At 35.1% G+C, this 12992-nt stretch overlaps 1 protein-coding gene across 1 annotated transcript in view; it reads left to right on the top strand.

Annotated features, from left to right (window-relative positions):
- LOC129226302 (msx2-interacting protein-like) overlaps window positions 1-12992 on the top strand; it is a 167405-nt gene that overhangs the window by 37537 nt on the left and 116876 nt on the right. The window contains exon 2 of the mRNA XM_054860906.1: window positions 3880-4149. Coding sequence (XP_054716881.1) covers window positions 3880-4149 — 270 coding nt within the window. The remainder of the gene's footprint in view (window positions 1-3879; window positions 4150-12992) is intronic.

Raw genomic sequence — 12992 nt, 5'->3', positions numbered from 1 at the left:
TAAAGGCTTTAAATCTTCCCTGTCAGTGACGAATTTTAATTTAGTAAAATAGAATAAACTTTGCGAGTTTGCATGAGAGTAATTTGCTGGAGATTTAAATATCGAATTGTAATGTCAACTCCTGTTCAAAAAAAAAAAAAAAAAAAAAAATCTACCAGTCAAAATTACTTGATTGTGGGGTTGGATGGTGTAAAAATTTCTACACTGTAGTGTATCACGACGAAAAAAAAAGTCTTCGTTCCTGCAGAAATGTTGAAATTACTTGATATCGTTTTTATTTCAAAACATTTGATTAAATAATTGCCATTTGCTTTGTTCCCCTCCAAGTTATTTTTCTGATTACTTTCAGCAAATGCACCTTGAATAGGTTTCCATGAATATTATCTCAACAAAAACTACCCCATTCCACTGGAATTCAGTAGTTATTACTTGTTGTAAAAGATGTTATTTTGCGTTGAAAATTGCGATTTTTTTTCCTTTTTTAATTCATTTTAATTCATTCCTGGTCGAGACAGTAAAAACTAAGTAATATGCTGAGCGTGTGGGTGAGGCTGGTGGGGTCAACCTCTTCCGCCAGAACAATTAATTTCAGAGACGTACCGAGTACTCGGTAACTACTCGGTACTCGGCCTACTCGGCCAATTTGCCGAGTACTCGGTACTCGGCCATATTCTGTTCAGATACTCGGCCAATACCGAGTAGTTGCAAAAAATTGAATATTGTCCAAGACAGCTACTAAAATGTCTAAAAAAAGAGCAAGCATTATATTCTGCAATCATTTACAATTAAAATTTATAAGTCAAATTTAAATTTTGAGAATAATGAAGTTTGTAATGCTTCAATAGAATAAATCTTTATTTTAATGTCCCTAAAGTAAATAAAACTTATTTATTAAAAAATATGCAAAAAAGGTAAGTACAGAAAATATGGAATTTTTATATTCAAAATGGATTTATGCTACAAACAAAAATTAGTTATAAAAAATATAAAAATACCTTTGCTTAAAAAATAAAAGGAAATAAAACTGTTAAAAGCACAGTACAAAGAATTCCTTTTTCAATGCACAAAATGGGAGCTCGTGGATTTAAAGGCATCCGACAAAAGTCTGATTTTTTTATCGAATGTCTTTACATTCTTTAACGCACATGTTATGCACTGAAAAAGACGTTCCTTGTAACGGGGGGGGGGGGGGGGCAGAAACACAGGTCTGCAGTATTTTTGCATATTTGTTTTATCTGCTTTTAAAAATTATTTATGTTTGGCGGACTAGAACTATGATTGGTATACAGTGAAACCCCTCCTAACAGACACCCCTCAAAGGCGATACTCCTCTTATGCGGACAATTTTTGATTCCCCAGTTCCAATGCAAATACAGTAAAACCTGTAAAGTTGACCACTATTTTCAGGCACAGAATTAGATCTTATCATATAATTCAACCTCTATAAGTTGACCACCTGTTTAAGTTGACCACTAAAGTACTGCACCGTTAGTGGTCAACTTACACAGGTTTCACTGTAACATTATTAAACCCCTGTCCTGCGGACACCTCTCTATTGAGGACAAAAAAAATTATCCTGTTAGTGTCCGCATAAGAGGGATTTTACTGTTATTTGTTTTAGTTCCAACTTGATTAATCATACCTTTTATTTATTTATTTTTAATTTTAAAAATAATTTTTTTGTAAAATTTTTGGCGAACAAAATTGTTTATGTAATGCATAATTAAATTTCAGCAGGAATTTAGTTTTAAAAACTATTATATGGACAAGGAGGTCTATACTACTATTCCAATAGGTTCAAAATTCATTAAATGTGTGTCGGTGGTTCTTCTTAAAACATAATTGGTACTTGGTAACTCGACCGAGTCGTGAAAGGCCGAGTACTCGGTAACTCGGTACTCGGCCGAGTAGTGAAAGGCCGAGTACTCGGTACTCGGCCAAAGTGCTACTCGGTACGTCTCTAATTAATTTTAAGCCGTATAACCAATCATTGTACCGGTATCTTGCATTAATGGGAGAACAGTTATGACTAGGCTTGCCAGACGTCCGGTTTGACCGGGACAATCCCGGTTTTCAGACAAAATCCCGGTGTCCCGGCCGGTTTACTCCACGTCCCGGGAAAAGCAAAATTTGATTACAAATGACCAAAGAGGTCTAAAAATAATTAACTGTGAAAGGTTATTTAGGATAATTATTTTATCATTTGTAACATAGACCGGTAAAATTAATACTGGATTAGTTTGTGAGGATTTTTGCAACAAGCTTAAATCCAAAAAAGTCCTATAAAAGGTTAAGAATAGTTCAATTTTTTATTTTTCATTCTAAGTGTTTTTTTCTAATTAAAATAAATTTTTGAATACTTACATCTAAGAAGTGAAATGTTCAAATTTTATCTGCTTATGTGATTTTATGTGAGTTGACCTATAAAACACTCCAAAAATTAGCCACAGTTGTACACCTTTTGAATACTAGCGACTGTGGTGCGGGGGGGGGGGGGGGACATCTCTGTGTCCCGGTTGCACATTTCGGAAATCTGGCAAGCCTAGTTATGACCCCCCTCCTCAGAAGATAAATTCTGGCAACTCTAGTGCAACACGAAGTTGCTCTCTGTAACTTTCATAATATTTTACCTGAATTAAGAAATGTTTTCATTTTCCGGTTTAGATTAAAAATAGATAACGTTGTTTTGAGCTATATCAATGGATCATTTAATAAGAAGTTCAAAACATTTTTTTTTTTTTTGCCTAGCGCATCACTGTTTTTCTATTACATCGATTCGTAGTCCATCTGCACGTTTTTTGTTTTTTCTTTAACGGAAACTGAGGTTAAGTAACTCGTTTTCAGATTGCCCTTCAACCTCTTGTTTATCTGATTTTCCGTGGAGACATTTGGAAGGTCTAAGGTGAAGCCTTTCATGCTCAGACTTTTTCAATGGGTCCCTTACCCTTTCAGATCTAAGCTTTCGGTGGCATGGGCATTACTGATTATTTTGTTTGAACTTTCGAAAACCACTCTCAGTACGTAGTTTCTTTTATCGCTGTGTAATGAGGGGTTTATTTATTGTACCACCACTGGTACAATAAATAAAACGCCCCAAGGGCGTGCACAGGGGGGGGGGGGAGAAGAGACACCCGTTGACCCAAGCCTGAAAGGGGTTCAATATGTTGAAAATTAGCGGTGAAATATAGGGGTAAACAATATAGATGGGGCCCGTAAATGCCATTTGTGATAGGCCCCAAAATTTCTGTGCACGCCCCTGACTGCACCACTCACATTGCAAAAAGTAATTGTCTTTAAATAAATCTCCCTGGTAGACAAAATTGTTTCAAGGAACTGATCATTGTAGTATTACCTTTTGGAAACAAGAATCTGTAGGATCAAATAAAACTTTCGGGATACTTTACAAATCATAGTGTATCGATCCGGAATTTTCTCGTATGTATGTATGTCCGTCGATCTTCTCAAGAACGGCAGGGAATTGAGGGTTGAAGCAGGTTTCTTAAGATTCGAAATTTTACGTAGATCGTGGTACGATGATCTTCGTTCGACTTAAATAGCGGACATATAAATTAAAATGCCAGTTTTTAGCGGCGTTTTATCTTTTCCGGTGCGGTGCAGCAGTGGGCAGCCTGCCAATACAGCCTGATTTGAGGGAATGTGGATTAAAAGACAGTAGATTCTCGATAACTCGAAGCATGAAACTCAAATATTCCTTTATCTCGAAATTTTCATTCAGTCACGGAAGAATTTCGCATTTTTATTACAAAGTTGTCTTTATAACTTGAACTCCGTCCCTGCAAGTCGAAGTTTTTACGAGAGTTTCGTTTCCTTTTCTTTTTATTCTGTGTGTCAGGTTCTAATGTACTTCTTTATCCGCAGGTATGGTAAAGTACAGAGCGTAAAAATTCTTCCCAAGAAAGAAGACGAGAGCGGAGGTTCCTGTGCAACGGTCGCCTTTATCGACATCAAGTCGGCGGCTAAGGCACACAATGCGGATAATAAAATCGACGACCGGACCCTAAAAACGGACTATTACGAACCACCGGCGTCGAGTACGGCCTCCAGCGCCATCTATATACACGAGAGGGATGACGCCCTGGTGCGGCCAGCGGCCGCACCTTACGCGGCGCCCCGCACCCCAAGATACGGGTAAGTTTCTCAGTTATTTCTTGTCTTTTCGTTTCCGTCGATCGATGTGAGCAACAATTTGGTGTTGCAGTGATTGCTTTGAAACAAATCCAGCTATCTGAATGTGTTTTACCTGCCCACGCATATCAAAACGCAAAAATTAATTTCCAGGTTTTATTCTTTTAACCGAAACGTTCGAAAGTCATTCGTAGATAGTCCTGGAGTGACTTAAGAGACATCCTAATAACATTACTGTCGTGTGACTTGCTGAAGTCAACTATGAGATAAAGATATGCTTTTCAGTTACGACCTGGGTTTTTATCAGAAGGTACTATTTTCTTGCTTTGCAAAAAGTAATAGGTATATTATCATGTAGTATGCTAATCTTGCAATTAGTTAACTGTGGACACATTGCGGAGTAAAATATGAAGGGGTTTTGAAATTCCCACAAAAATTGCTGCCATAGTTCTAAGCTGCAAAATACAATACGCATTTATGGTTTCAATTATTACATGTGCTCAATACTAACTTCGTACTGAAACAAAAAATAAATTCGTACATGAATGTTTTCAACATTTCAGACAGCTGGATCAGCCAAACAAAAACAAGTTAGTTTACAATTAGTTTTATTACTTTTGCATCGGTTTTTCAGACAGCATGAAACTAGTCACGAAATTGACATGTTTCTATAAGGAACAACCTGCGAGAAATACGTTGCCGTAAAACAGAGGTATTTCAAATTAAAACATACACTCATATATCACTTTGAAAATAAAACAATAGAATCTTAGTATGCTTGCCAAAGATTATTATTCCTTTCCCTGACCTTTATTTGTTGAGTTACATATTTTTTATGTTTACTTTCTTTTCTGTTTCTTTTTTTGCATGGCACTCTGTTCCGTGTCTTGATTGATCAAATCTGATGCAGGAAAAAAAAAAGAAAAGAAAGAAAATGCATCTTTATTGATTGACGAGATATACCAACTTTGTTACCGATCATCAAGGCACGGAATGAGTGGCATCATTTTTGCATTCCTCCGGCCGCCCTTGGTTCTTATGTACCGTTTTATTTATGTTCTGCTTTATTTTATGCTTTTATAACTTTTGTTTTGTTCATTTGATCTTTGTAGCCAGTAGTCTCCTTTTAGGATTATGTTCTTTTATGTTACTTCAAGACGGGAATTTTGTGTTGTGGATTACTTTATGTGTGCAAGTGCAATGCAAAATTCGTGTTCGCTCTAATCATTCGGTACCAAATCACGGATACTTGTGACGGATACACACGTGCTTGTCTCGCTCTGCAACGGGATTTAAATTGTAAACTTGGATACATAATTCCTATCTTGGATTACCAGATCTGTGGATTACAAAAAAGTGTGTCGAAATGCGCGGTGCTTGTGGATTAACGCCTCATGTGGATTACCGTTGGATTATTCCTACCGAGTTGGAGATCCCCCGTAGGTATGGCATTCCGAGACCTGGAAGACGACGTGGCCAAGTAAGTCAGAATGGTGATTTTATTTCATTTTGCATCCACAAAAGAATCAGGGCGACCGGAGCATTTTCTTTTACCTGCTGTCTTCTATCTGTAGGTGCTTTCTTTGTGTGCAAATTGGGTGTGTCTTGCAAGGTGCTCAACAAGCTTAGATCCATGGGTGTCAATCGTGTTGATACTCGTAGTAGGATTTAAAATTGAAAAAAATCTTTTCAAATGCAAATTGAATTTCGTCCTAATTTTCCCATTTAGCCATTTTTTATTTTATTTTTTAAATACTATTGTTCATTTAAACACTATTTTTCATTTAATATTCATTTCATGGAATCATTTTACTTGAGAAAGCTGCCTCTCCCCCAACTTCGCTGCGAACAGTCAGCGTAATTGGGAGAGAAGTATCGCTGGCTAAAGTCTCAGTTCTCCCATCGTATTAAATTTGTTTTTTGCTGCTTAAAAAGGAGAGAGGTTTCAGTAAACTTAAACCTATATGTAGCTTTTTAATTTTTTTAATCGTCTGAACCATGCTTTGAAGAAGGTATATGAATACATGATGCCGTTTCATTTGAGGGAATTTTTCGATGTCAACGCGTCAGCATTGTGGCTTGTACGTTAAAAACACCTTGTACGTTAAGAAATGCGTATTTTGCTGCACATTGATCATTGAAACGTCTTAGAAAAAAATTCTCTTTCAGAAGTTCATGTTATTAAACACACAGTACCAGTACTTGTGTGGCTGTATTCATTGAAACAATGCCGAAATAAATGGTTTTAAAAGAAGTATTTGCATATCTTTATACCTTAAAAAACATGTATTGGATTGAAGTTTCCTTTTCTACAGTATTTTTCTCTATGAAGGTTGTACCATGAATATTCTGATTGAAGGGTCAAAAAAGGAATGCAATATCGTATCTTAATGTCCTATCAATTTTTAACAAACTATTTTTAATGAAGCATTTTCTGATGCAAACACAAGCAGCCTTTTTAAAAAGGTTTCTCAAAAAAGACATACTGCAACCTACTTTGTTTTCTATAAAAATGATGCATTCCAAAAATGTTAAGTGCTGGTTGTATTTCATTTCCTTTAGGTCTGATAATTGAACAAGCTTAGATACAAGTATGTTCAGAAAGTTACTTGACTTTTTTTGGAGGCTTAAAAGTAGCGTTCTACCATGTAGTCTTTATTCGCTTTCTTTGCTTTTTAATTCATTTTAAGTTGCATTTAATACCGTATTACTTTTAAATCAAATTAATTCTGTTTACGAATGTTGTATACGTTTATGAAATGTGCACTTTTTAGAGAATTTGTTTCGTGGGTTATTGTTTGATATTTTCGGTAGAAATTCGGTTTCCATAAATCAGAATTTCGCTGTTTTGTCTCATGTTAAGAAGTTTTTTTTTTTGTTTGTTTTGTTTTGTTGATAGGTAAATTTTGGGATACTAGGTGGAATTTTTTGCATTTTATTAAATTTAACTCTCCAAAATCTACAATAGGGCTCGACAATATATTATACTGAATTGCAATTCCGAATAAAAAAAAAAAAAACAAAACTGGTCAGAGACTATTGCTAGGATATGAAATTCAAGAATAATTGCGGCTCCACGTTTCCGAGCTAGAGCACGTTATTGTAGACAAAGCGACATTATGCTAAGTAAAATAAATCTGCCACAAGAGAAAGTGGAGCTGTCGCGATAAATTTTAAGTTCCGTATGGTAAAACGTCTGCATTTATGATTAACTACAGCAGTTTCTGTTGATTGTTTCGGAAAGACGCAATCGCGAGCTATGCGTATAACTTTTCTGAAATATTTCTGGATACGCGACCCACCGAGGTGGAACTTTCGGGGGGTTTGGCGAAACGGAATTACGAAATTTTCAGAACTGCTATCTTGCACAAAAGATATAAAAACATAGAATATTGTGTGTCTCTCCCCCCTTCCCTTCCTTGTATGTCTAATGGCTGGGACAAAGGATTGCTCGGTGTATCGTAAGTGGGTCACAGTCCTACGACTACTCCTCGGCAGAAAGTCATGGTGGTAATCACAATAATAACAAACAACAATGGAAGCACATTCGTTTCGCTCCCACAGGCGAGGTCGATGAACTCCTGGACTCGAAACGTGAATCGGCTGCACGTGATCCCCAGCCCCCGTGACGTCGCCCCTCCGTAATAAAGAACTCGTCTTTCTGGACTCTGGGCAGCGTTGGGGGGAATCGGAACGAGTTCCCACATCGTATTCCCCCTTTTTCGAACGGAAGGAAATGGTGTTTTGGACCCGGCAACTGAAAAAGCTGATGTCCATGCTTCAGTTTGTACAAAACAAAGAAAATGTATAATTCTTGTACACAATTCATTTCTGGTATTAAATTTTATGAGGAATTTTCGGGTACTAAAATCGCATTTCGGATTTACACGTTTCGGAATCCCACCTCATTTTAATGACCGATATCCATTGTGTTTGAAAAAAAAATCATAAATTAGAGAAAGAACTGACTTATTTAAATTTATTGTCAATAGTTGGAACACGTGTTATTTTTTTTTTATGACTAAAATGTTAGCAAATTGTTCTCCATAAAAATTAAAAGGTCCTAGACTTGTGAGGAAGAGTGTCCTACACCCCGAGAAAATTTTAAATCTAAAATATTGTTTTTTTATTTTACAAGATAGTGCTCGAAGTCCATATATATATCTTTTTTTTTTCGAGCCACATTGCAAATAAGCTGGTGAGTGTTGAATGCAGGTGGTCGTTTTGCTGTTTGGGGTGTAATAAGCCTCACCTCAATAAAAAAGTTGCAATTTCTCCCATTGTAGTTTTTGAGAATAATAATAATAAAGTTTTTATACTTAAATCTATTATATTTCTTCTAAGTGTTTAGAAATTTCAAGATATTTGCATTCAAAAGTTTTGTAGTAATTTACATACATGGCTTTATATGCATATGCAGTGGCTCCTAAAAGTGTTCGTACACTTAGAAATTTTTTTAGTAAAACCAAAATAACGCAAAACTGAATTCGAATATGAAGTCCATTTTTTTCCCCACATCATTCCTATGTCATTCTAAATAAAACCTTAATATTTTTAAAAATATTGACGGATCTTCTTTTTGAAATGAGCCAAAAAACGAAGAGCAAGAGAAATAACACGCCACAAAAGTCATCGTACACTCAAATATTTTCGAATCAATTCATGATTAAAGATATTATATGTCGTTTTTTTATTATTTTTGCATTGGGTTGACCCTTAAAAGTCATTTGGCTTTAATTGTGTGTTTATTTATTCCTTAATACTGTGCTTATTACTTTAAAATGGCTGGTATTCGTAAAAAGCCACAAACACCTGTCGAAATTTGAATTTTTTCCTCACAGTAGCGGTAAATTGGTTTGAAATGTCTCTAAATTCGTTAATTTATTCCATTCTATATTAAAGTGCTTAATAAAATGCTTTAAAAAAACAAGAATCGGACCGAAAACAAGGTAAGAAAAGGTCAACCGGCAAAGTTGACAAAGCGTGATCGGAGATTTACAGTTAAAAAAATTATGAAATAGAAACATTTGAGTGCTGTAAAACTTTCTGCAAAGTTTAATGAAAATTTTTACATTTAATTTTCATCTAAAACTGTTCGCCAAGTTCTCTGATTAGTTGGATTAAACGGGACTTCTTCCCGCAGAAATGTTCTTTGCCGTGCGAAAAACAGAAAGCTTACTCTTTTCGTCGCAAAACCAATGATAAAAAAGCTCAAAACGTTTTGAAATTACGTCTTATTTACAGATAAAAATGAATTCATCATTTTTGGTTAAATTTTTGTATAATTGTAAATAGAAGAAAAAAAATAGGAACTGAATCTTAAGAACTTAGTTGGACCAGTTAATTAGGACGATGAAGGCGTTCTTGTGTGAGGGTGCCTATCAGCATCAGGACTTGGTAGTTTGGATTTTTTTGATGAAAAATGAATCATGCTGTTCATTTAAATATTTTAAAAACCAATTTTAAACTATTAGCCAAAAATTTGGTTATCGGAAATAACTTCGTTTTTTTTATCAAGACAACGATAAGAAATACACGGTTTTCAACGTTTACGTCTAGTGCCTCAAAAATGGTCCTAAAGTTTAGAAAATACCCTTTCAATCTTGAGATTTGAACTTAATGAAACATATTTAGAGATATCTTTAGGCTAGATTACGAAAATACGGCTTCGAAACGAAAATAGAGCTAGTAACAATAAGACTCGAAGTGTAGTTGAACACTTACTCAGAAATTACGCAAAAAAATAAAGAAAAAAGAATAAAATCTATTCCCAGACGTTTAAAAGGCGTTGTTGATACTGCATAATATTCTACTAAATAATAACTTAATAAAAAGTTAGATTATTCAGTAATATATAGACATTTTTTAAAGTGTACAAAGACTTTTGTGACATAAAATTTCCGGCACTTTTTGGTTTTTGATTTTTAAAAAATTAGGTTTTAATATTAAAAAAAAAATTATGTAGTTTTGTTGAAAACTGATCATAGATCTTATAGTTAAATACCTATTCCAAAGTATTAATTCTAACCAATGGATAGGGCCCTATTTCATTGAAAGTCGTAGGTGTACGAACAACTTTTGGGAGCCACTGTATGTATATACACATACGGTAGTTTCAGATGTAGTTATATAAAGAATTGACACAAAAAATATGGAAATTTTTCCTTTTTAACTTGTGGGGTGTGCAAGAAATATAATATTGGGGTTACATACACCCGGCATGGGAAACTAATGAAAATTGACAATTTTCAGGAGAGCCCAAACAATTTTTTTACCCACCTGACGCGTTTAGTTATTTTCAATGTTTTAATTTTTATAGACATCTTTAAATATACGTTTGAAGTAGTTATAACCAGTGGGTAGGTGCCGACGATGTTCACTTGCAAGGTGAGAGAGGGCAGCTTGGCAGAACGTCACATAAGAAAAGAGGACGAGTAATAAGTAGTGGCCATTTTTGGCGACTGGACTTGATTCTTTGGTAGCTATTCCCAATGAAATGTTCGCCTGTTGGCGACTGGTGACTGCTAATCCAAAGCTTTAGCGGGATGCAATCTCTAAATTTCTCCTCAACATAAAACATTGAAAATTACTTAGAATAGAATTTCACTTGAACCATGTTATCAAAACACTGCGTCAAATATTTATCCTTTTAAGTGTGCAAATAATCATTTTTGAAAATCTGAACTTTACTTTCCCCTTTTTTAAAAGACAATATTAGTGTTGCACTAAATGTAAACTCCTAAAAACAGCTTCCGTCCACTAAGTTCAGTGTAAACTTTTAAGTTTAGGAATTAAAGTAACAGTAATTGAAGTTGATATTTAATGGATAATGAGCGAAGCACAGTGATGAAATGGCGGAGGAAAGCACAGATGAATTGCGTGCCTTTTTAAGCTGTATAAAAAGTATTCAATGTTTTCATCAAATTACAACACCGCCTCTCTTTCCCTAAGCTTTTTTTTTACCTTCACTGGTTCAAGAAAAAATAAAGAAATGGAAACATCGTTATGGCGATTGCCCGTCGAAATGCACTTGAGCACGTATGTTGTTATTGGTTTTTCATGACTTCCGCCTGTTTTTTCGGAATGCCTTTTTAGCCATTCTTGAACGCTCAATCTTTGATGAGAATGATAATGGCGTTGGACCGGCATTTTTCATTCTGTGCAGCTTCTCTCCTTCCCTGCCAGTGCTTTGGTTTCGCCCTCTCTTACCAGGGAAGGATGGAGGCTTAGGGAAGGTTCACTCGAGGTGGAGGGGAGTGATGTGTTGTGGAGGGGAATACTTTTCGTGCAACGTTTTCTTGTACTGTTTGCGTCCGAAAAATAGGTTCAGAGACGTACATTTTGCGAAGAAATTCAATGCAAGAGATAGAATTCATGTTAGCTCTTGCAATCGATTGTTTAACACGGTATGAATCGCTGATTTTTCATTTTGTTCTCTCGGTAATGCTGAAAAAAGCATTTTTCTTCTAATTTTTAAATATTTTTGCATAAGATGCCTGATTATCTCCTAGAAGGAACGTTTTTTAGTCTACAATACTTATCGAAGACATCCAGTTAGTGCACCGTTCATTTCCTCCTTTGTAATAATTTTTGTCTATTTTGATCCAGAAAAATAGGAGAAATCCGTACACTGACAGTTTTTTTTTTTTTTTTTTTTCGTGTATAGTGAAATCAGCTCTGCAGGGCTACCGAGAGTCGAGGTGGACCTTTCGTCAGTTTGGACTCCGGGTTTGTTCTCCAATAAAACACGTAAAATTTGTACAACTCCAATTCCAAGCCCCCTCAAGGGTGGGCCCCTAGTTTCCTACTAGAGTGACATGACTTCTCTCTGGCCCTGTTGCTCTGAAAGATTCGGTTCTATGTAGACCTGTGCGAATTTCTTTGTTCCTTACAAACAAAACAAAGATTGGATTTAGAACTAATTGTACGATGCTTGTAAATCATCTAAAAACCAGTGTCCAATAACTATTCTGTACGCATTAATTGTGTAGACGCAGTTTGAATAAATCTAGGCGGATAGCATCTCAGCCCGCGATATAGAATAATCAAAATGTTGATATTTTGATTTGTTTCTTATGATTTATGACTAAACCTTGATGTATTAGGAACATGTTGGCTTGAAATAAGATGAAGAGGAATATCACAGTCCTCATCAAGAAAACGTATTGGCTAAATGCGATTTTATGAAGGCAAGAAATGAAACCATTCAGTACGTAATATAATATTAAATTGAACTTATCGCATAGTCTTAGTTTTATCCTTTATGTTTTGCTAAAAACCGACAATTCCATTGAAATCCTGTGAAAGCAATTGAATAAATAATTGATACCCTCATGAAGTGCTGGTAACATGCATTTGAAAAAGAAAATCTGTTTGACTGACTCTCTATGTGACTCTCTATAACAGGAATCATAACATTTTAATTTCAGACGTAGTAAAGGAAATATATTGTGAAGGATGAGTAATAAGTAAAATAACAGAAAAACAATAAATGTCTTATTTTCCAGAAAACTTGCTCTTACATTTCTTAAAAATAAGCAAGCTTGATAGTTTATTCAATATGATTAATTTCAGATGAGTAAAACGAAAACTCTTAATTCTTAAACTTCTAATATGTACTATTTAAGTTCGGAGAAACTCATTTTCTACTAGAGAGAGAGGCCTAACGCCGAAGCAAAAACAATGCATAAATAAATATATAAGCACTTAAGTATTTAGCTTTAATGGTTAGTTTTACTCATACTTGTTCGTTAATTTCCAACAGGTATGCGATTTCAAGATTGTAAATGAATGTTCAATCATTATTGAAAACGAAAAAAAAAAAAAAAAACTTCAGATAATGTTAA

The sequence above is a fragment of the Uloborus diversus genome, chromosome 7 (assembly GCF_026930045.1).
Source record: "Uloborus diversus isolate 005 chromosome 7, Udiv.v.3.1, whole genome shotgun sequence".
Classification (NCBI taxonomy): domain Eukaryota; kingdom Metazoa; phylum Arthropoda; class Arachnida; order Araneae; family Uloboridae; genus Uloborus; species Uloborus diversus.
The sequence above is the reverse complement of the archived record's forward strand: the minus strand, read 5'-3'. Positions and strand labels throughout refer to the sequence as shown.